This window comes from Lissotriton vulgaris, chromosome 6, assembly GCF_964263255.1.
Source record: "Lissotriton vulgaris chromosome 6, aLisVul1.2, whole genome shotgun sequence".
In the NCBI taxonomy this organism is placed as follows: domain Eukaryota; kingdom Metazoa; phylum Chordata; class Amphibia; order Caudata; family Salamandridae; genus Lissotriton; species Lissotriton vulgaris.
The window spans coordinates 1,219,351,588-1,219,374,237 of NC_141694.1; the positions used below are offsets into that span (position 1 = coordinate 1,219,351,588).

General features: G+C 49.9%; 1 protein-coding gene across 2 annotated transcripts in view; it reads left to right on the plus strand.

Annotated features, from left to right (window-relative positions):
* SNX9 (sorting nexin 9) overlaps positions 1-22,650 on the plus strand; it is a 798,250-nt gene that overhangs the window by 534,439 nt on the left and 241,161 nt on the right. For both annotated transcript variants that reach the window (XM_086927315.1, XM_086927314.1), the window contains one exon: positions 9,661-9,791. In XM_086927315.1, coding sequence (XP_086783441.1) covers positions 9,661-9,791 — 131 coding nt within the window. The remainder of the gene's footprint in view (positions 1-9,660; positions 9,792-22,650) is intronic.

Consider the following 22,650-nt stretch of genomic DNA (forward strand, 5'->3'; position numbering starts at 1 on the left):
GTCAGCACAGCGCGTTGTATATCAAATGACTCGCTTTCACAAATCGGATCCTACATTAGAAAAAAACATTATCTCCAAGATCTGCTTTAATTGAACAAACAATGCAGCGCAAAGAACTACAGAGACCAGCATGCTGTGTGGATTAAATTCAAAATCATGTCAGTCCCACATATGAAAATCAACAAATGAGCATGCGTCAAAGAAGCGCAGTTCAATGAAATGCAGGAGAACGCCTCTGATGAAGTGGTAATTGGACCACAGAAACGCGTCAGGCGAACGTAACTACCCGGATGATGGCGAGAGATGTCAAATGACCCTTGAGGTAACGCACTGTTGAGTGCACCCTGAAAAGCTAAGGCTATTGGAATGCAAAAGTTAAACACGGGTGCCTTCCCGTGCAGGATGCACCGGCTCAGACACCGAGCGGCTAAGACAAAGGAACTTCTCCATTCTGTCAGCACAGCGCGTTGTATATCAAATGACTCGCTTTCACAAATCGGATCCTACATTAGAAAAAAACATTATCTCCAAGATCTGCTTTAATTGAACAAACAATGCAGCGCAAAGAACTACAGAGACCAGCATGCTGTGTGGATTAAATTCAAAATCATGTCAGTCCCACATATGAAAATCAACAAATGAGCATGCGTCAAAGAAGCGCAGTTCAATGAAATGCAGGAGAACGCCTCTGATGAAGTGGTAATTGGACCACAGAAACGCGTCAGGCGAACGTAACTACCCGGATGATGGCGAGAGATGTCAAATGACCCTTGAGGTAACGCACTGTTGAGTGCACCCTGAAAAGCTAAGGCTATTGGAATGCATATATATAAATAAATACACATATATACAAACATATATTTGATGTTTTAATAATGTACTTTTACAATGTATATGACTTTACCACACATGCATTTGCGTTATAATGGCATGCGTGATAAAGTCATATGCGTTGTAAAAGTTTTAGAAATGATGTCTCTGCGGATTAAATTGCGGAGTGATGGTATGCGGGATGTTGGTTTGCGGAATATCATCACATATTCCCAGGGGAGGGATAGTCCCTTTCTTGCTATTTCCGTGGAGGCGGGCCTTGTGTCCAGATGTGCGTGGAGTGAGACCTGTGCGCAACAGAAGTGGAAATTCTACAGTGTGCGCTTCAGGCGTCACCGGAAGTTAAGGTGAGATTACATTTCCTGCACAATGGCCCCTGTTTGCGCTCCTTCCGGCCCTTGGGAATAGCGCCATGCCTGACCTCCATACAGTAAAGCAGGTGCACGTCACTGGGAGCGCGGGGCAAGCACACCCGGAGCTGGAATGTACAGAACCTGGGAAGAAAAAGCAATGAAATATTGGGCACAACACTCGTTTATTTTTTCCCGTCTTCCCGCGCCCCCAGCACACGATATGAGACATGGCATGAAGGGCGGAATGTACCACACGCCCCCAACACACGCCCTTAGCACAATGCAGACACGCCCAGAAGGGACTACTTTGCTGGCACGGTTCTTTTACCTTTTTTAAATGTATATGGTGGGCGTCTGCATAGCCTATGTCCTTCTGCTGCAACTGCCCTTTCCAACGCTGTATTGGGTGTTGTGATTGGTGCTGTGGTTCCTGAGATTACCCACCTCAAAGGTTTGGGCTCTCTCTTTATTATATTAGTATAGATAATATTGGGGGATGCCTGGTGGATAAAGCATGTTACTTGCCGCAAGCTGGGTCTCGACTTCTGCTGATTTTGTTATATGCGGATAACCCAGTCTTTTTTTTTTTTTTAAAACCTTTATTTATAAATGCACAATACACAGCGTCTGCCTACAACCCCGCAGGGCCGGCCGCTATGACAAAAACAGGCTGAGCAAAAAGTGAAATACGAGGCAGCACGTTGCTGGAGCAATCTCTCACGTCAACATTATCGGCAAGAGCGTAACATCATACAAATAGGATAAGAAAGGTTTAATTTTATGTTTTTGTCGAAGTGAACACAAACAAACAAACACATGGTATCATAGTGGCAAGGGTTGCTGGAGGTGGGGGGGGGGAATGAATGTAGGAGAAACGACGATGGCGAGGGGGGGGTGGCGCGCACAAGAAAAGCATGGGGTGAGAATGGGAGAGGAACGTAAATCACGGAGAGGAGGGGAGAGGGACCTCGTAGTCAAGTGGGGGAGAACAGATGTCTCCACGATAAGTATTCCAGGGAGCCCAAACTCTGGACCACTTCCCTGGACGCCCCCGGGCCTCATATACCGTCTTCTCTCGGAACATGGACCAGTCCATGTTCTCTTTCCAGGCACTTAGCACTGGCGGTCTAGGGGAGCCCCAAAGCTGCGCAATATCCCTCTTCGCGATCATATTGCCCAGGGTGACCCAAAGTGTCTGGGCAGCAGTGCAGTCAGACGGTTCCCACACATTCAACAGACAACGACGCGCCTCAGGAAGCAATGGGACCCCCGTGACACGACTCATCACGTCATGTACCCTAGACCAGTACGCTACAATCATCGGACATTCCCAGAGAACGTGAAGGAAGGTACCATCCATCCCACACCCACGCTTGCATCGACCATCAGAAACCAAACCCATTCGCACCAGACGCATTCCAGTAAGATACACGCGATGAAGGATTTTCAATTGGACAAAGCGAAGTCGTGTCGGAATAGCCACCTCCTTAGGGGAGGACACAGCGGACTGCCAGTCCTCGTCATCCAATTCAAGTCCGTCGGCCGTCCAGGCAGCCCGGAGCTTCTCGAGCTGGTCAGTTCTGTTATTAATGAGCTTCTTGTAAATTAAGGAGATGGTGCTGTCTGGGACGTGGCCATCTAGAACTCGATCCTCCAAAGGGGAGGACTGCGGAACGTCCGTACCGGAGGGGAAGACAGATGACAAGGCATGCCTCACCTGCATATACCGGAAGTGCTCCCTATCATCGAGCCGGTATTCCAGCTTCAGCGATTCAAAGGACTTAACCGCGCCACGTGTCCACAGGTCCCCCACCGTGCTAATCCCAATCATGTCCCATTTCTCAAACCCTTTCGTCTTCCACAGGTTGCCCAGTCGTTCCGAATCATACAGTGGCGTCATACGTGTCAGTCTACCACCCCAGCCCGTGGCCACCGTAGCGTCTCGCCATGCCCGCACCGCACATTTCGTTGGGCCCGTAAGGAGTCGGAAGGGGGCCTTAGAATACAGCGCCCTATTAAAGTTGCCACCGGGCAACAGCAGTTTATCCAAAGCAAAGGCAGGAGCGGGCTCCGATGAGTACGTCGCATGGCTGATGGCACTCAGGTGCGAGGCCCAGTAGTATCGTCTAATATCCGGCAGCGCAATACCTCCGTCGTACCAGGAGAGCGTGAGCTTGGACAAGGCAATGCGGGCACGGCCGTCCCAGATAAGTTGCCGCTGTAAACTCTCGACTTCTTGGAAATAGCGAGCTGGAACAGGGTCGAAGAAATTTTGCAGGGCATAGAGGAATCGGGGGAGCGACATCATTTTAAAGAGCGCCGCCCGGCCCAATGGGGATAAAGGCAGATCGCGCCAACGCCGAACATCCTGCTTCAATTTGCGGAGTGGAGCATACAAGTTCCGCTCATAGCGGACCGAAGAAATCATGGATACATGGACCCCAAGATACTTAAAACCGTCCGTCGCTACCAGGATGGGAAATCTGCGGGGGAGAGGCGGCAGAGTACCAGCTATAGCGTAGACACAGGACTTGGTCCAATTAATGACAAGTCCCGAGTTCTTACCGAAGGACGTGAGGACGTCGAAGAGAACATTGAGCGACTTCTGAGGGGAAGTGAGATAGAGGAGGATGTCGTCCGCGTACAAGGAGACACGATCCTCGAGGTCAGGGGACCATCGGATCCCTTTGATCGAGGGTTCCCACCGGAGCCACGCGGCAAGAGGTTCGAGTGCCAAAGCGAACAAAAGCGGAGAAAGAGGACAGCCTTGACGTGTGCCACGGCCCAAGGAGAAGGGGTCCGAGCACCTACCATTCACCGCGACCTGAGCTAGCGGCTGTTCATAGAGAAGCTTGACCCATGCGATGTAATTGGGGCCAAAGCCAAATTTAGCGAGGGCTGCCCATAGGTAGGGCCATTCAATAGTGTCGAATGCCATCGTGGCGTCGAGGGAAGCAACTACTGCTGGCTCGGCGAGAATAGGAGCTCTCGCGAGGACACTGTGGAGCCTACGCAAATTAAGAGCAGTGTTTCTGTGGGGGATGAAGCCGGATTGATCCGGGTGGATCAGGTCACAAATCACAGCAAGCATCCGATTGGCCAGCACCTTAGCGAGGATTTTGGGTTCCGCATTAAGGAGGGAGATGGGGCGGTACGAGGCACAACGGTCACGAGGTTTGCCATCCTTATAAATGACCACTATGGTAGCGAGGCGCTGCTCAAGGGGGAGGCATCCAGCCTCAACCGCCTCGAGAAACATGTGACGCAGGTGGGCGGCCATCTTGTCGGGGCAAAGTTTGTAGAGTTCAATGGGGAGTCCATTAGGGCCCATTGCCTTACCCGAGCGAAGGGAACGAATTGCAAGGGCAATCTCGTCGACAGTAAAGGGGGCCTCCAGAGCGAGGCAGTCCGCATCCGACACAGTAGGCAGAGCAATGTCACGTAGGAGTAGCCTGGAGTCGGCCTCATCTCGATCACTAACAGGCGTATAAACCGTACGGAAGTGGTCAACAAAGCACTCAACAATCTCACCCGGGTCGGAGACAGTCACACCAGAATCACGAACAATGGAGGGAACAACACGACTCGCACGCTCAGTCTTATCCAGCCACGCAAGAAGCTTGCTAGCCTTGTCACCCACATCATACAGTCGACCAAGTTGATTGGACCGCATCAATTTAGCAGCATCCGTGACACAGGCTTTATAGTCTGCTTGCTTCAGTTCCAATTCATGCAACAGTGCAGGCGTGTCATTCCCACCCAACTCACTTTCAAGCGCAGTGATTTCGGTTTCAAGAGCCACAACAGCCTCCCTCTTGACCCTACGCTCAGTGGCAATGAGTGACAGGGCGGAACCCCGAATAACCGTCTTGAAGGCCTCCCAGAGAACAGTGGGGGAAGTGACTGAGCCCAGATTCTCATAGAAATAGCAATCTATTGCCTTAATCAAGTCTGAGCGGAGCCGGGGGTTCCGAAAATGCCAGGGAGGGATCGGGGGAACTCTGTTACCAGGCAGACCGCCCACAGAAATCGTAATTAGCAGGGGGGAGTGGTCCGAGATACCCCGGGGGAGATGCCGAATCTCACGAACAGTGGACAAAGTGGAGGCTAACATAAGAAAATAATCGATACGAGAGAGGCTGCCGTGCGCACCAGAGGGAAAAGTGTATTGGTGGAGTGTGGGATGTAGTGAGCGCCAGACATCTACTAAGCCAAAAGTGTCAGCCATTTCACTGAGCCACAGCTGGGACTGTGGCAATACTCTAGGGGGTAGCCTGTCGCAGTCGCCGGACATGACAGAATTGAAGTCCCCGCCCAGGACCAACAAGCCGTCCGGCAGCCCAAGGAGAGTCCTGCCTAAATCAGCATAAGTGGCAGCCTGCAGTCCCGGGGGGATATAGACAGCAACAAACACGACCTGCTTACCCTCCCACCTCCCCGAAACAGCAGCATACCGCCCACGCTCATCAAGGATAACATCGTCGATAGCAAGAGCAAGGGAAGACCTTACCATAATACCCACACCCCGGGAACCCGAGGTGAAACCCGCATGTGCAACTAGTCGATAACCCCGGCGGTCTAAGGCCTTGCAAGCATTGCCAATCAAGTGGGTCTCCTGAAGGAACACAACATCAGGGGCGTGGCGCCTCAAGAATTGCAGTACAATGCCCCGCTTAATCCTGTCACCCAAACCATTTACGTTCCAAGAAAGAATCCGCATTTCACCCCCCCCCCCATTGCTACAAAACCATTCCACACCCACCCCCCAGCAGGACCCACTATGAAAAGTCATTGCAAGATGTGAAATACCATGAAACAAAGAACAAAACAAATTAAACGAAACACAACCCCAAAAACCCAAACCCGTTACAACACCCCCCTCCCTGCACCCCTGCTGACTAAAAAGCCACCCCCAACTGCAGTGTGCCTGTCGCCCCATACTTCTACACAAAGAACCCCCCGAGGAGGAAGGGAGAAATCACCCGTTACCGCACCGCCACGGGCAGAGTCATTAGGGAATAGGTCAATTTACACAGTACGTTTCATAGTCTCAATCGGAACCTCCAGGGCATCTGTCACTCCTGGGCCGCTGCACCGCCTTCCGCACCACCAGGGCCTCCGCTTCCAAAGTCATCTGCCGGCAACGAGTCCAACCAGTCGGCTGCACGTTCAGGTTGATCAAAGAAATAGGCACGCTCCCGATATTCGATCCGGAGCCGGGCCGGAAACAGCATGGCATATTTCAGTCCCCGGTCCCTTAGGCGACGCTTCACTCCAAGGAAACCTGATCTTTGCCGCTGCACTTGAGGAGTGAAATCGGGATATATGGAGACAGAGTTATTGTCATACTTCAGGGGACCATGTTTACGGGCGGCCTGGAGGATAGCATCCCTGTCTCGGTAGTGAAAAAGCCTGGCGATGATAGGCCTCGGCGGGTTACCCGGCTTCACTTGACCTCCAGGAAAACGATAGGCGCGCTCCACGGCGAAGAACTTACTAAGTCCCGCTGGGGCCAGTTGGCCGACTATGAGTTCCTCGACCAAAAGATCGGTCGCTACAGCACCATCACCTTCCGGCACTCCGACAAGGCGTATGTTGTTCCGCCTGGCCCTGTTGTCATAGTCCTCCATCCGCTTGAGCAGTAAGTCGTGCGATGCACGCAGATTGCCAATTTCGGACTGCGCCTCAGCCATGTCGTTCACCAGGCTCGACGTTTTAAGATCCAGTGCCTTCACCCGCTCATTTGTTTTGGCCAAGTCGGCCCGAATCAGAGTCACATCCACCGCCACCGTGTCTATTTTGGTCACTACGGCTTCGAATTGTTGACTCATGTCGGCCTTGAGTCCAGTAATGGCAGCCATAAGGTCTTGGAGCGACACTTCCGAAGTAGACGATGTGTCCGTTTGAAGTCCTTCAGCACCCATGCATACGGTCCCGGGGGAGCCTCTCGGCTGGGTGTAGCGTTCGATCATGTTCGACTGGATCGATCCCCCCCGGGTCGCCGCCTTTCGGCGTTTTTCAGCCTCCACTTTCGTCGCCATCTCGCATTCAGTGGCGGCCGGATAGCCTGGGGAAGTGACGAGAAGGTGGAAAAGTCTAGAAACTCCGATGCGCCACTGAGGAAGAGGTGTCGCAGCCTCCTTGCCAGTCCAACGGAGGATAGTGCAGGCTGAGAGGGCCGCAGGCGAGGCAGAGTAGGAGGAGACAGGAACAAAGAGAAGGAAACCGAAAGTGAAAGCAATACACCTCCGGCGGGCCAGATGCCAGGCAGCCGTTGTTGTTCAATTACAGGTCGGCCACAGTGGGCAGCCGAGTCCCCGGTCGCGCCCGCGGGCAGGCCAGAAAGTTGCAAAGTTCAGAAAAATGGTCCCCAGGGTCCGATTTCGACCAGAGAAGGATCAGTAGCATCAGCGATGATGGCGCTGCAAAAGCCCGTCAAAATGACCAGGATAGGTGAAGGATAGATAAAGAAGGGCGGCGCGGGTCTCGGGAGCTCTCTGCTCACGCGACCATCTTGGATGCCCGCGTAGCTCCTCCTCGGATAACCCAGTCTTGATGACGTGTACAGGCATAAACCTCCAGTCACTGCTTGATCACTTTGTGCTGTTTATGGAGGACTTAGGGTTGAGTGTGAATCAAGGAAGTCGTTTAGAATGGTCGCATGGGATGCCAATAAGATGACCAGTTCACATTTCCGTAAAGGAAAAAAGAGGGTTACTACTGAAGCCCCTTATTATCTGGGCCTACCATTTAATTGTCATAACAATTGGAAATCACTGCAGGAGGCAAGGACTGTGTTATTTGAAAGAAACATTGAAATCGTTGAACGTGACACCCTCCATTTACAACTTTAATTGTGTGATGGGAGCATCCCATGGGGCAGGAGTATGGGGATGGGCCGGTGTGAAAATGTTTCAGCAAGTAGAAAATAAATGTTTAAAGCGGGTGCTGGCAGTCCCCCCAGCCCCCAGCTGGATGATTTCATTTGCCATGAAGAGCTAGACTTGTATTGAGGATAGGATCCATCTTGCACATTTGCTCATGTGGCGAGCAGTATGGAATACGCGGCAGCTTCTCTAAATGGAACAATTATCCAGGATTGCCTGGCTAAATTATATTAGGAAAATGTTTGGTAAGGTGGGGCAAGAGTAATTTTTTCTTAGAACCTGACTGTCGCTGGTATGAGTAAAAGGAAACTGAAAATTAACTTTCTCGATCTGGTTAGGAGGGAGAGGTAAAACGATGAATTTAAAAACGTCAGTCTGTCTGCCCATACTCTTTTTTTCACTCCTCCAGCAAGGATGCTGGACGTGCATACATATATATACTTGATATTACATATTTCGTAGGCTTGAAAACCTGAGTTATAAATAAGGCTCCCTGTTTCCCAATGAACTGATTTTTACAGATAAATACAGACAGAAAACATTTTATTTTCTTGTCTGTATTTATTTTTAAATGTGGATAAAAACGGGAATTGGGTTGCTTTATGAGTAATTGTAAATGCTGTCTGCCATGACTGCCAGGTCAATAGATGTGCGGATTGATAGGTAAGGAGGCTGAAAAAGAAAGGACTTTTAGTAAAGAGGCTATACCAACCGTAGATATGCACATGGTTGATACTGAAATTTGCTTATTTTCTTATAAGTGCATTGATTTATCTTTTGCGGGTGTTAACAGCATTGAAATCTAGTAGACATTCAAGCATGAGTGCATATTTACCGGTTAAATACGTGTGGAAATATACTAATTTCAGCTTCATTTTTCCACAACCCCCCCCCCCCCCCCCCCAAAAAAATATGGCTATATACAGATAAAGTTAGCAAAAAAATAAATATGGATTAATACAGTTGAAAATGTCACCCAAATAAATACCATAAAACCGGGAGCCCTAGTTATAAATTAATATATACATTGCCACTTTTTAAAAATTTTTTAACTGGTTGCTACCACAATTACTTGTACTGTATTGTCGAGCTGTACCATGAGCCAGTATGAAGCCCACAAAAGTAAATGATTGATGTTTAATGTTTAGGATTAATGGTCTTTTTATACATTTCGTTATGTTTTATTGTTAGCAGTGTTCGGATTTATTTTACTGCATGGGTCGTACTTTTATGGTTTTATTGAAACCAAATAAAGTATTTTGAATGAATGACATGTTCAGGGTCAAAGCTCACTGGTAAAATCAGTAAGATCCCCAGCGTGTGGCCAGTTATGATTTATTCAAGGAAGCCAACATGATTTGATTCGCTGAATGTGCTGACAGCGTGATCAAACATCTGCTTTGCGGAAGTAAGATTGTATTGTACTATAAAATCTTGTATAACATTAAAAAAAAGGCGTTTCCGCTTTGATAAGTGTGGTGCTTATTTAGGAAAATGAGGCAAGTTCATTCAAATAGTCTGAACAACACAGTGCAGAAAATGTGGTGTATTTAAGTGACAATACCGTTTTTTTTTTTAATGTATGGCAGGTCGCTTCGAGGAGGAATTCATTAAAATGCGCATGGAAAGGCTTCAGGGGTGGATGACGAGGATGTGTCGACACCCTGTCGTTTCAGAAAGTGATGCTTTCCAGCAGTTCCTCAATTTCCGGGATGAAAAGGTATGGGGGCATAAACGGCTGGCTGAGCCTCGCTTGGCTGCAGTGTAAACCAGGGCTACTTTATTACTGCTGTGATCATTAACAGTTCTGTAGTGTGATCATGTGCAGAATTATGAACATATTTGTATCACTCAGCTTTGTAAGTAAATACCAACTTTGTACCTCCTAGGTTTAAGTTTACCGAGGGAATCTGGAGTTGAACACATTCCTATCTGTTACCCTACCTCATAGAATATAGAGACATGGTTTTCTTTATGGCAACGCCTTCCCCGGCTGCACTGCGGAAAAGACGCTGTCAGGTCCTGATGATCCTGTTGTGGTTATTTTTCTTTTGTTCCTGAAATGACTCTCACTATGACGGTAGGAGGTAAATTGGTGGAGTGGGGTGAATGGGAAGTACAGAATGAGGTCACACACTGCTCGTCCCATCAGCGTGTGACCCCGGAGCATGATGGTTGATGTAGTCGGTATCAGCGGGTGCGCTTCTACCCAGGTCTTGGGTCTTCAGGGTATTCACTTGGTGTGTTTGCCATCCCTGGACACGTGTTTCGCGTTCATTAACGCTCATCAGCAGGGATTAGGCGTTTGCACGGGGTTGCTGCTTGGGCTGCCGAAAATGTTCGTAGGTCCAGATACCTCTTAAGGCGCGCAGATGCGTTATCTCGAAGTCATCACCTCCACCGGCTCAAGGGAGCCTGTATAAATAGTATGTACCGAATGAGGTCGCACACTGCTCGTCCCATCAGTGTGTGACCCCGGAGAATGATCGCCGATGTGGTCGGTATCAGCGGGTGCGCTTCTACCCGGGTCTTGGGTCTTCAGGGTATTCACTTGGTGTGCTTGCCATCCCTGGACACGTGTTTCGCGTTCTTTAACGCTCATCAGCAGGGATTAGGCATGTGCACGGGGTTGCTGCGTGGGCTGACGAAAATGTTTGTAGGTCCAGATACCCCTTAAGGCGCGCAGATGTGTTATCTTGAGGTCGTCACCTCCACCAGCTCAAGGGAGCCTGTATAAATAGTATGTACCGAATGAGGTCGCACACTGCTCGTCCCATCAGCGTGTGACCCCGGAGCATGATGGTCGATGTAGTCGGTATCAGCGGGTGCGCTTCTACCTGGGTCTTGGGTCTTCAGGGTATTCACTTGGTGTGCTTGCCATCCCTGGACACGTGTTTCGCGTTCATTAACGCTCATCAGCAGGGATTAGGTGTGTGCACGGGGTTGCTGCGTGGGCAGCCGAAAATGTTCGTAGGTCCAGATACCTCTTAAGGCGCGCAGATGCGTTATCTCGAGGTCGTCACCTGAATGGGAAGGCCACCAGTTCTAGCAGCACATTTTAGATTGGACCTGGCAGAGGGTATGTTTCTGCCATCCCAGCAGTATAGACGTAGGCCTGCTGATCTTTAAGAGGAGTGTATAGAAATATTGTTGAAAATACAAGGAGCTATTAGAGGAACTCCATATAGACTAGGAACAGATGAAGGACTGTCTGTGCAGAGGACAGCGCTGGATAATGGTTTGCACTCAAAATGCTTTACTGTGTTAGTTACAAAACAAGCAGCAGGAATATCCTGTTATTTTTGATCAAGGGGGCTGCGTTCCTCTTATTCACCAGGTAAGAGGGCAAACTTTGCTCGATCTGGGTGATATTGTGGGGTATGAGTGAATATCAGCAAGTGTGCGCAGGTCCGGATGTCTCCTGGCTCTTTTGCACCACCTTGCTTGATTATCCGTCCAGCTCTTAAAGCACTCCATTTGCCTAGGTCTTCCTAGATCTGTATCTAGATCTTCCTCAGGGGTCTCTCATCCCTCCTTCTTGCCCTCCGAAGACCACAGTAACTCCTCCCAGATAGGGCTGACAGCGGCTCTTGTTCTCCCCCTCTTGCTCCTGCGTGGGAAAGGTTGCCCATTCAATTTCACCCGTTGCAACATCTCAACCCTTCCATTTTGCTATGTTGGAAGCCAATTTTGATTTCTACCCCACAGTGAATTGTCTCCTGGCTATGATCAATGCTAGATAAATGAATCTGAGGCTCACTTTTGTTTTCTTAGATTCAGGCAGAAGTCGGATTTAAAATCTGTGGTGAGGGCAGAACCAGCATACCCATAGCTTCAGCAAGTAATCTTACGATTGTGATCCAGTATTCATTTAGAATGCGACAAGATCAGACCATATGAAAAAAATTTGACACCAAAATGCTGCATCTGGGGCACCGGCTGCTAGGTGTAGGGTACATTCTGCCCGCTCTCCTGTGTGTGAGGTATGTCTTCTTAAGAATGTTAAATTGGATTGTGTGAACCTGGCATTCCTAGAAAATATTTGCATATAAAGTTGTGCAGGTTTTTTTTTCTTGTTCTCTTCCCATGTTAGTGGATCACTTATCTCTCAGGTTTTCAGTCATCTTTATTGCCCCCCTCCCCAATAGCCCTAAATAGCAGTGCCACAACGTTCCTGCCTTCCCCAAAGCTGCACAATAAGTGCAGAATGTTACCTATTGCAGGATTCTGTTACCCATTTACTAACCACACCTGGTTTCCTATCATACAATAAAAAACGGACTGGACGTCGCTATTTTGCACTATATCTTCAAAAGCTTGAGTACCCCTGAATATAACATCCTTCTATCATATAAAATACGTTTATTATACCAGGGTCCCAGTAGTTAACTCCCCATCCTTTTCCTTTCAGGTTAACCTGATCTGCCTCCGTTATATAGGTATATCAAATGAATTTGGCATTCCAAACTCCTGTTTGGCAGTAGTATCCGACAGATGGTAAGCTAGGAACTATTATAAAGGTAAATACTCGGTCCTACATTCAGAAATTCTTAAGGTGAAGATAAAACAAAGAAGCAGAAATAGTCCCAGTTATTGTACTTCAAGATTATTTATGTTTCACCTATATAGGCTGGTCAGAAAAGTGACAGTATAGCATCTACGGAGAGGCATGCAAATATTTCAAACCTAGAGGGGGCGCTAGAGGGCGCACTGCAGAATGGCCGCACTGTCGTGAGGCTCCTGCTGCCCGGAGCTATCATCCGCCTAGGGATCCTGATTACCATCGCTGCGCCCTGATCTGACCCTATAGATCTACTGGGACATCGACTGACCACCCACGGTCCAACTCCTGGTCCATTCGGAGGTTGCTGGCCGAAGTTACGAGGGCTCCAAGTTTCCCCGACTTGCGCTCTGGAGGTCGGGTGTTCCTCAGCCCGGCGTCATCTTTCACGCCAGCCCGTGGCTCTACACGTGGGGTGTAGGCCCTGCTCTGCCCCTCTCCACCGGGCACGCTTTCTGGCCGGGCAAGCTGTTGGATTCTCCTTTCCATTGGACTGATTTCTCGGATCCTACATCTGCCTGCCCAGGTACCATTGCTTACGGAGACACGGCGGATCTCCTTCTGGTCGTCTGGGGGATAACCCCTTTGGTCTGGGAGCGGAGACGGCCATTTTTTCGCTGTTGGGAGTGGCGGGGCGCGCTGGCCTGCTCGTGCCCCCACGGTTCGGTTTTTGCCTGTGCCCTTTGTCCGGCCTACATCCTAACTCCTATTTACTTCGTTCTCCTGCTGAACTACTAGCACATTATTATGGGGAAGCCGGACGCTAAACAATCCAAGTTGTCCTTTGACTCTGGAGTGGCTAGGAGGGGAACGCGATTGCTCCAGGATGCTGGGACTTCGCGGTCACCCCCCCCCCCCGCCTGTCGCTGATGGTGTGCCGCAGCCACCACCACCGGACTTTCCCCAGATGATGCAGGAGATGAGGCAGGGGTTTGCCACGATAGTGGACAAGGTGGACAAGATATCGTCGCGCATGGATGCGGTGGTCCAGAAGCTGGACGTGCATGAGGAGCGCCTGACAACGGCGGGACAGCGCATTTCGGACCACGACGACACGGCGGCTACCCATACCACCCAACTGGCGAGAATGGACAATATACTGCGGGTCATTGCCGCTAAGAATGAGGAGTTGGAGGCGAGGAGTAGACGCAATAACGTTCGCATTGTAGGTGTGCCGGAGTCCACAAATGTGGGCAAGATGGAAACTTATGTGGAGAGACTGCTGGTGGGCGCCATTGGGGCGGAGGCATTCTCATCCCAGTTCATCGTCGAGAGAGCGCATCGGACACTGGGACCTCGGCCGGCCTCTGGGGCCGCTCCGCTCCCCATCATTGCGCGTCTTTTAAACTATCGTGACCGGGACGCTGCCCTCCAGGCTGCCCGCACTAATCGGGCCCTCTCCTTCGATGGGGTGTCTTTCACCATGTACCCCGACTTCACGCCGATGGTGCAGGACCAGCGTCGGAAGTTCCTGGGGGTGAAAAAGAAACTTCGAGATCTACAAGTAGACTACGCTTTGCTTTACCCTGCCAAACTTAGAGTGACGCACCAGGCTAAGCAACATTTTTTCACCAACCCACAGCATGCTGAGGATTTTGCAAAGCGCCTCCAGCGCGAACGAGCGGCTGCAGATCGAAGAGGCGATCGAGACCCTGAGGATGAACATTCGGCGGCTGAGGAGTAGGTCGCCTGATTATGGTGACTTTGTTCTTTGTTTTGCCCTTTTATTCTTTTTTGTTTTTATGGTGTTGGAACATTCTGGACGCATGCCTTTTGCACTGACTTCTACTGACTTCCTTGCCCGCATTGGTGGCCTAACTGCTATCCGCCTTATTTTTGTTGTTGCAGGGGTCATGTCTTGCTTGAGGTGAGGGTGTATGTATGGCTTCCTGGGGTCGGTGTGGAACCGAAGGATGGTGCTATCTGGCTTCGCGCTCTGGGCACCCACCCCCCCGCGCTGCGCCTGGGGCCGTTTGATACTCGTTGGCTAGGACACTGGCGTGGTGTGAGGGAGTGGTGTCGTGCACCTCTAGAGGGTTCCCCGGAGGGTGTACCCCAATTGTACCTTTGGTTTGGATTCTAGTCCTTTGTTGGTTGACTGGATGTGTGTTGGGGAACGGGGGGGGGGGGGGTGGGGGTGCGCATGGCCTGATAGTTGGGGTGTCATCAGGTGGGTGGGTGGGGTGGGTGGTGCTTGCCCAGGCCTCATGGGTCAGTGTAGGGACCGCTGCTACTGTCTGTGTGCACAGGCGCGGCTCCGTGCCCGCTGCTTCGGTTGGTCCATCTATCCTTTCGGCTGTGTTGGTTCTGGGGCCCTTGCCCCCGTCCGCCATGGGCCCGGATGGAACGGCCGCCATCTTTGGCGGCCACGTGGCGTTGAGCGCTTGGCACGAGGAACGCGTGTGCGAGTTGTGGCCCGTATGAGCTGGATTGGCTGCGTGCTGCGCGCGATGTTTTCTGAGCGCTTGCTGCATGGATGGTTCAGCTGGGGGGGGGGGTTATTGTGGTTCTGGTTACTTGGTTTGGAGATGGCTGGGATGTGTGTGGAGTGTCTGCGGGGGGACGACTGCTCCCTGGGGTGGGGTCCTATCGCTGGCTGTTGCTGGGAGTCGGATGTTACGTATTTGCTTGTTGGGTCCTGTGGGATCCGGAAACTGGCTAATGTCGACTGTTGTTATGGATCAGATATCGATTTTGTCCTGGAATGTACGGGGACTTAATGATGCCAGGAAATGTCGTAGTGTGATCCAGTATTTGGACAGGCATGCTATTCATGTTGCCCTCCTCCAGGAGACGCATCTGCGTCCCGCTCCTTCCCCCGGCTTTGGTGGGAGGTGGGCTGCGGCCAGGATGTTTGCTTCATACTCTTCTTATGCTCGCGGGTTTGTCATCCTTGTTAAAAGATCGCTCGCATTTCAAGAACTGGGATCTATGGGGGATCCTGAGGGGCGCTATGTGCTACTGTGGGGGCGGCTTGGGCAGACCACTGTGTTGTTTGTTAATTGCTATGCTCCCAATGTCGATACGCCAACCTTTTTCGTTACATTGTGGGGTCATGTGCTTGCTGTTGATGCCACTTACATTGTTTGGGGGGGGGATTTCAATTTTGCATTTCATGCCCAGTTGGATAGATCGGAAGGGAGTCCTCAGTATAATGTGCAAGCTAGAGAAGTTCTGCGTGGGGTTGTGGAGGAGGCTGGTTTGATCGACAGCTGGAGGTACACCCACCCTGCCACTAAGGAGGGTACTCATTACACTACACATGCGCGTTCATGGGCGAGGCTGGACTATGTGTTTCTCTCTAGAGGGTTGGTGGCTGGCCTGCGGGAGGCTGCACATCTGGCTCGTACGTATTCTGATCACTGTCCGGTGAAGGTCGTTTTATCTGTCCCCGGGCTGCACAGGCCGCGCCCGCCTTGGCGCCTTTTTCCGACTGCTTTGCTTGACCCGGTGTTCAAGGAGGAGCTTGGCGAGGAGGTGGAGGCGTTCTTCCCTAGAAACAAGGGCTCTGTTGACAGTGTCGAGGTCATATGGGAGGCGTTCAAGGTTACGATCCGGGGAGTCACAATTTCTAAAAGTTGTGGTATGCTTAAACTGATTGTACGGACCCTCGGGGCTTGGAAGCTGACTTGCGAGACTTAGAACGCAGGATGCAGGTTGACTCTGATCCCGATCTTCTGGCCCAGTTCCGTACTAAACTCTCCGAGTATGAAGAGGAGGCCGCCAGAGAGGCTAAACATAGGGGAAAGTACTGGACGGCGAGACGATACTGTGAGGGGGAGCGGCCCGGTAAGGTCCTCGCTGCCCTTACTAGGCATCCAAGGCATGGGTCGGACGTGCTAGAATTGGTGATGCCGGATGGCACTCGCTGTCGGGACACTGTGGAGATTCAGCGTACTTTTATTGGCCATTACGCACACCTTTACACGACACAGCAGACTGGGGAGACACAATATGGCGGATTTCTTGATGAACTGGCACTTTGTTGGTTATCGGATGATCACCGAGCGTTCTTAGGTAGGCCCCTAGAGGTGGAGGAGGTCAGGAATGCCATCATGTCTTTGAATAATGGGAAGGCCGCCGGTCTGGATGGCCTTCCTGCTGAATTTTATAAGTGCTACGTGGACATCATGGCCCCTGTTCTCCGCGAGCTTTTTGAGGAGTCCCTGGAGGAGGGGCGTCTGCCGAGCTCCATGCGGGAGGTCGCTATTACGTCGCTGCTCAAGCCGGGGAAGGACCCGTTGGATGTGGGTTCCTATAGGCCCCTCTCATTGCTCAACTGCGATGTTAAAATTCTCGCGAAGGTCCTGGCGGTGAGATTTGCCGAGCTCATGCCCGTCATTGTACTACCTGATCAGTCGGGGTTTGTGCCCGGCCGTGCTACCTCCCATAATCTTCGCACCTTGTTTTCGCTTGTATCGACCATTGCTCCTGATATTCCGGTTGCCGCCATCTTTCTTGATGCCACTAAGGCGTTTGACTCCGTTGAGTGGGGCTATCTTATTGATGTTCTCTGTCGTATGGGCTTCCCCCGGATCTTCATCTCATGGGTTAAGCTCTTATACACTGATCCGATGGCGAGGGTGGTGGTGAATGGGGTGCTATCCCCCTCGTTCCCTCTCACAAGGGGGACCCGACAGGGATGCCCCCTCTCGCCCCTCCTATTTGCCATTGCCATTGAGCCTCTGGCCTGCAGAATTCGTCAGCTTCACCAGCAGAGCGCCTTTACTTGTCTTCATCGGCAGGTCGGAATTTCTGTATACGCTGACGATGTCACGCTTTATGTTAAAGACCCTGAGAACAACCTTAATTCGCTCTTGCGGGAGTTGGTCGCTTTTGGGGGTGTCTCCGGCGTCCATATTAACTGGCGGAAGTCCCAACTTTTCCCCCTTACTGCGGCTGTAGCTAGGTTTCCCCTCGATTACCCTCTGGAATGGTGTGATTCGGAGTTGCGGTATCTCGGCATTGTCGTGTCATTGGATAGAGAAGAAACGGTTCGGCTTAATTATGGTGTGGCTATTGCTAAACTTGCAGACGACGTCACTAGATGGATGTCCTTGCCTCTCTCCATGGCTGGTAGGGCGTCACTTATCAAGATGGTAGTTTTGCCCCGCTTTTTGTACCTCTTTCAAAACCTTCCATACCATCCTGGTGCTTATTTCTTTCGCAGACTTCGCTCTGAGCTCATACGATTGTTTTGGGGGGGCAAGCAGCCGCGGGTGGCTTGGGCTACCCTAACATTACCCTATCCTGATGGCGGATTCGACGTCCCTGACTTTGAGCTTTATTACCTTAGCGCTCAGACGCATTACGCATATCACTGGATGCGCCCCACGCCGTTTATGCCCCAAATTGCTGCTGAACATTGGGTTGCCCACCCGCTCCCATTGGAGGGGTTAGTATTGGGCAAGGTGTCAGATGTGGAAACGCCTCGTACGACGGTGACGTGCACGGTAGATGCTTGGAAACGGGTGGCTCAATTGCTGGGCGTCTCCTTTCTTTATTCGCCGGTCATGCCTCTGGCTTATCACCCTGATTTGTCTCTGTTGCTGGAAACGGGGTTTCAACGGATGTGTAGGCGGCTCGGCATTCTCACGTGGGGTGACTTGTTTCATGAAGGTGCCTTCCGTACGCAGGCTCATTTCTTCGGAGTAGCTGCCTGCTCCCCTTTGGAGCTGTTTTACTCCTCCACGTGCTGTTGGTTTCAGATGGGCGACACCTGGTGTCGAAATTATACGGTGCTATTCGCCGACAGCGTTCGGTCCCGGCCAATCGGGTGTGCGAGCAGTGGGTTGCTGAGTTGTGTGCCCCTATTACTGACGAGCAATGGAAGTACTGCTGTGGACTCACGGCCAATGTCTCCTCCAGCTGTCGCCTTAAGATTATCCACTACAAATTTGTCCAGAGGTACTATAATACCCCCGCGAGGAAACTTCGGTTTCACTTAGCGGAGGATGACCGATGCGCTAGGTGTCGAGCAGAAGGCGCTGACTTTCTGCACTTGGCTTGGAGTTGTGCGGGGGTGCTGGAATATTGGACTCAGGTCCATGAGGCCCTGCAAATTATGGCGGAGGATGGGGTGACATTTGACCCCTTGGTGATGTTGCTGGGTTATTCTAAGGACGTGCCTGCCTCTCATCGCAGATTTGTTGACGTGGCCCTGCTGCTGGCTAAGCGTAGGGTTGCTTGTTGCTGGGGTCGTGGCAGGGTACCGCGCTTCCGGGATTGGTTGAATGACCTCATATACTGTCAGGACCAATATAACATCTACTCTGAATTGATGCCTGTCAGATGCAGACCGAAGGACTTCTGGAGCCCGCTCCAGGTGTACCTCCTAACTAGAGCTGTGCAGGATTCTGATTCTGAACATGGGAACCGTGTGGGGGTTGGTTGACAGCAGTAGGGTTGTGCTGGGATTTCATTTTACCTTTGCTGATCCTTAAGTCTCGGGGAGGGACTGGGCTGCTGCCACTTTCTGCGAGTTTCCGGGGGCTGTGGTTCCTCTTATGACAATTGGATGGTAGGAATTGCGATAGGACCCCTGTTAGGGTTTCTCTTGGCCCTTCTACCTGAGTCTCCTTTGTTTTATTTTCTATGAGCTAATAGAGTATGTCCGAAATGTATTGTCTTATTAGCTTGCCTGTGCATCCTGGATCATTTCGTTCTCATATGCATTGTACATTTCGTTATGGCTATATGTGTTGACTGATATGCTACCCTGTATTTGAAACTTCTATTTTCCGAATCTGACGTACCATTGTAATGGCCATCTATGACTGTATGAATCGTGTATGCACTTCCTTTGTCCTTGCTTATCTCCAAATAAAGGTTTAAAAAAAAAAAAATATATATTTAAAACCTAACTTGAAGCAGATTTAAAATATTAATGCCAGCCAACTTTCGAAACCTGACCTCGGCCCTTGATAGAGACCTGCACCACTTGAGCAGCCTCTCACTCAATCCCATGGGTCATAGCACACTCTTCAAGACGATGCGCCTCCCTCGGTATTGTATGCACTTGCCAATTTCCCATATCATGGGAGTGGTTCCGATCTCTGACTTCCAAACTCGCCACCTTCATTTGGGCTAGGAAACGCCGCAGAGTGGCATTGAACTCGGCACAGAACTCATCCTTTGACGAGGACCTGGGGGCTTCAGATGTCTATATGTACTATCTGGTATCTGGCAGCAAAATTGGTGGCTGTCAATGACTGGTTTACTGGAGACTGGATGACCCTGATTACAGTTTGGAACTTCATTTGATGGGGTTTGAGGGTCTCCTTGGCCAACGGCATGATGGGTACCCAATCTCGAAGATGCCCTTATGTACCAGAGTGGAGGTACTGTTGGAGAGTAGCGCAGAGCTTTGTGCGATGAGACTGTCGGTTGACTGAACTGACCCCCCAATGGCAGGGCACATGGTTTGAACAGCTCTCGAAGTTAGGGGACTTTCACCAGTGGGACCGCAGAGGAGTTATATACAAGGATGGTAACCTAATGTCCTTCCAGAACTTAAAGGATCAATATGCCTTAGCTAACACCTTCAAATCCCATATCGCCCCAGATACTAAGCTCCCTGAATATAGCCCGCTCAAGGCCAAACTGCTGATGGGGCGCCTGGAGAAAGTTGCACGCTTTCAAATTTACTACTTCCTGATTATCCATGCCTCAGACAGATTTGCATCCCTGCGACCGAAGTGGAAGGGCTGGCTGGGTGACTAGATGATGATGACTTGAGGGAGGCATGCAGGGCGCCCAGGGAGTTGTCAATAGCCACACACCTGCGTATGATACAGGTGAACTGTCTGCACGCGACCTACCTATCCCCTTGTCGCATGCAATGGATGTCCCTGAGTGCCCAAGCTGCATGTACATGTTATGCACTCGCTGCCGCTGACTTTTTCCACATGATGTGGGATTGCCTGCTGCTGTGTTCCTTCTGGAGAGGGGTGGAATGGGAGATCATGGAGGTACTGGGGCTTTCAATTGATTTGGGTCCCCAGCTGCATTACTAGGACTTGTGGAGAAACTGGGGGGGTTCACGATCCAAAAGGCTCTTTGTGGGGGTGGCTTGCCTAGTAGATAAGAGGGATGTAGCCCGACTTTAGAAGCTGCCCTCACTCCCCTTGCTGCAGTGGTGGTAAGCAAGAGTTGACTCAGCAGGAGCAACCAATCTATGAATCATGCAGATGCCCCACATTCACTTCCTTTTGAGGTTTTTATTTATTTACTTGAAGCATTGTGGCAAATAGGGAACCAGATTTAGGAAGTGATTAGCCTTATTTTGGAGTTTGTAGGAGCAGGTTATGACTCTGACGTTTGGTGAGGATATTCCACCTTATAAGAATCTTTGTACTTGTGGCTTTTCAGGTCCTAAGAAAAGAGGAGCAGTTGAATTTAACCTCATGTGCGCTAGCGGAATTCCGCTCGTACGCTGAGATTTCTAAAATCGCATGTTACGTGACGAGCTGGGCTCGTCATCAGCGTGCGAGGAGGCTACGCCATGACGAGCCCAGCTCGTCATCAGCGTGGAAGGGGTTAATAATTCCTTACAGAAAGCATTTTATTTCAATATTTTACCTTTACTCGTGTGGATACCAGAATGGAAGTCATTTGAAATTATGCTTCCAACCAAGCATGAAAATAACAAGTCTCCCAATGCTGACTGCTTACTTTTATATGGGCACCAGCACCAAGATTATGTATTGGCTTTTGTGACAAATTACTGGTCAGGTTAGCATGCATCCTTGGCTATTGTGCTTCTTCATACCAATAGTGAGCGCAATATTAGTTGTGCCGATGGTGCTGAACAACCATTGAACTAGTGTTAAGGATTTTCCAATTCTTTAAAAATCTAAATGTGGATCTGGGTATGAAGACTGCAAGTCCTAGAAAAATTATAGCACATGATTAAATACAGTAGTGCCACATAGTCATTGATCTAGTTAAAGTGCTCTCTCATTTGGTCTTTAGGGCATTACTTGATTTGTCAGATCCAGCAGCCAGAACCATTACTTTACAGCACTAACTGCACCATAATTCAATTTTGAGTTAAAGACTAACATATTTAACAAGCCTTTTAATGGTTTAATATCACCAAGAGTAGAGATAATGCTGGAAAATATCAAATCCAACCTAACGTTGCTGATACTATAAGGACTCCTCAACAGAGAAAATCATTTAATCAGCCACTATCCAAATGAACATTTAGCGTTATTACTATGCATCTTGTTTCCAAACGTCTCAGAGGCCTTAAATCAAAGTCATAGTAGCAGAGTGCAGCTAAGACATTTGATTGAAATAGGTCAGGAATAGATCACCCCAAACCAGATGGTTTACTAGATCACCTTGACTTCGTACATGTTGCCTTCATTCATCAGTGTTTTGCAAAAGCAACTGCTGACTTTTAACCATAAAATCAGACTCGGATTTTTTTTTTTTTAACAGATTTTTGTTCAATTTCAGCTTATCAAGTAGTATCACTACAAAGAGATAAGGGAATTCCATCATGGTACAAACAGTGGAGATCAGCAATCATAGTTATAGTCTTACATTACTTCTCTCGGTTCCTCACCACATGTAGTCGTCACCTCAAGGGCAACTGCGTTCTTTGTTCTTTATCAAAAGTCGCAGAAATTGCGATCTTGCGATCTATATCTCCATGTCGAGAGATCAGCATCTCAGTTGTCCTTTCCTATCCTCATTCATTGCTATCTCAATAACCAAAGGTGAACAAAACTCCCCCCCCCCCCTCCTTTCAGGCATGTCACTCCATCATTTAGTTCCCAGTGGGCTATAATATCTAATCATATTATGTATTGAGTTCCATAATTCAAGTAGAAGGATGTCTATAGAGAGGGAGCCACTATATAGTACATGTGTGTCAATCTCTTAGTTGCCTGCTCAGGTAAGGCTATAATTCAATCTCTACACACAGGTCTCCTCACTCTAGAGTTGGGTCTGTATCATCAGTCGGGTGCTTGAGTAAATCCACCAGCGCCACCCATGCTCTCGCTGT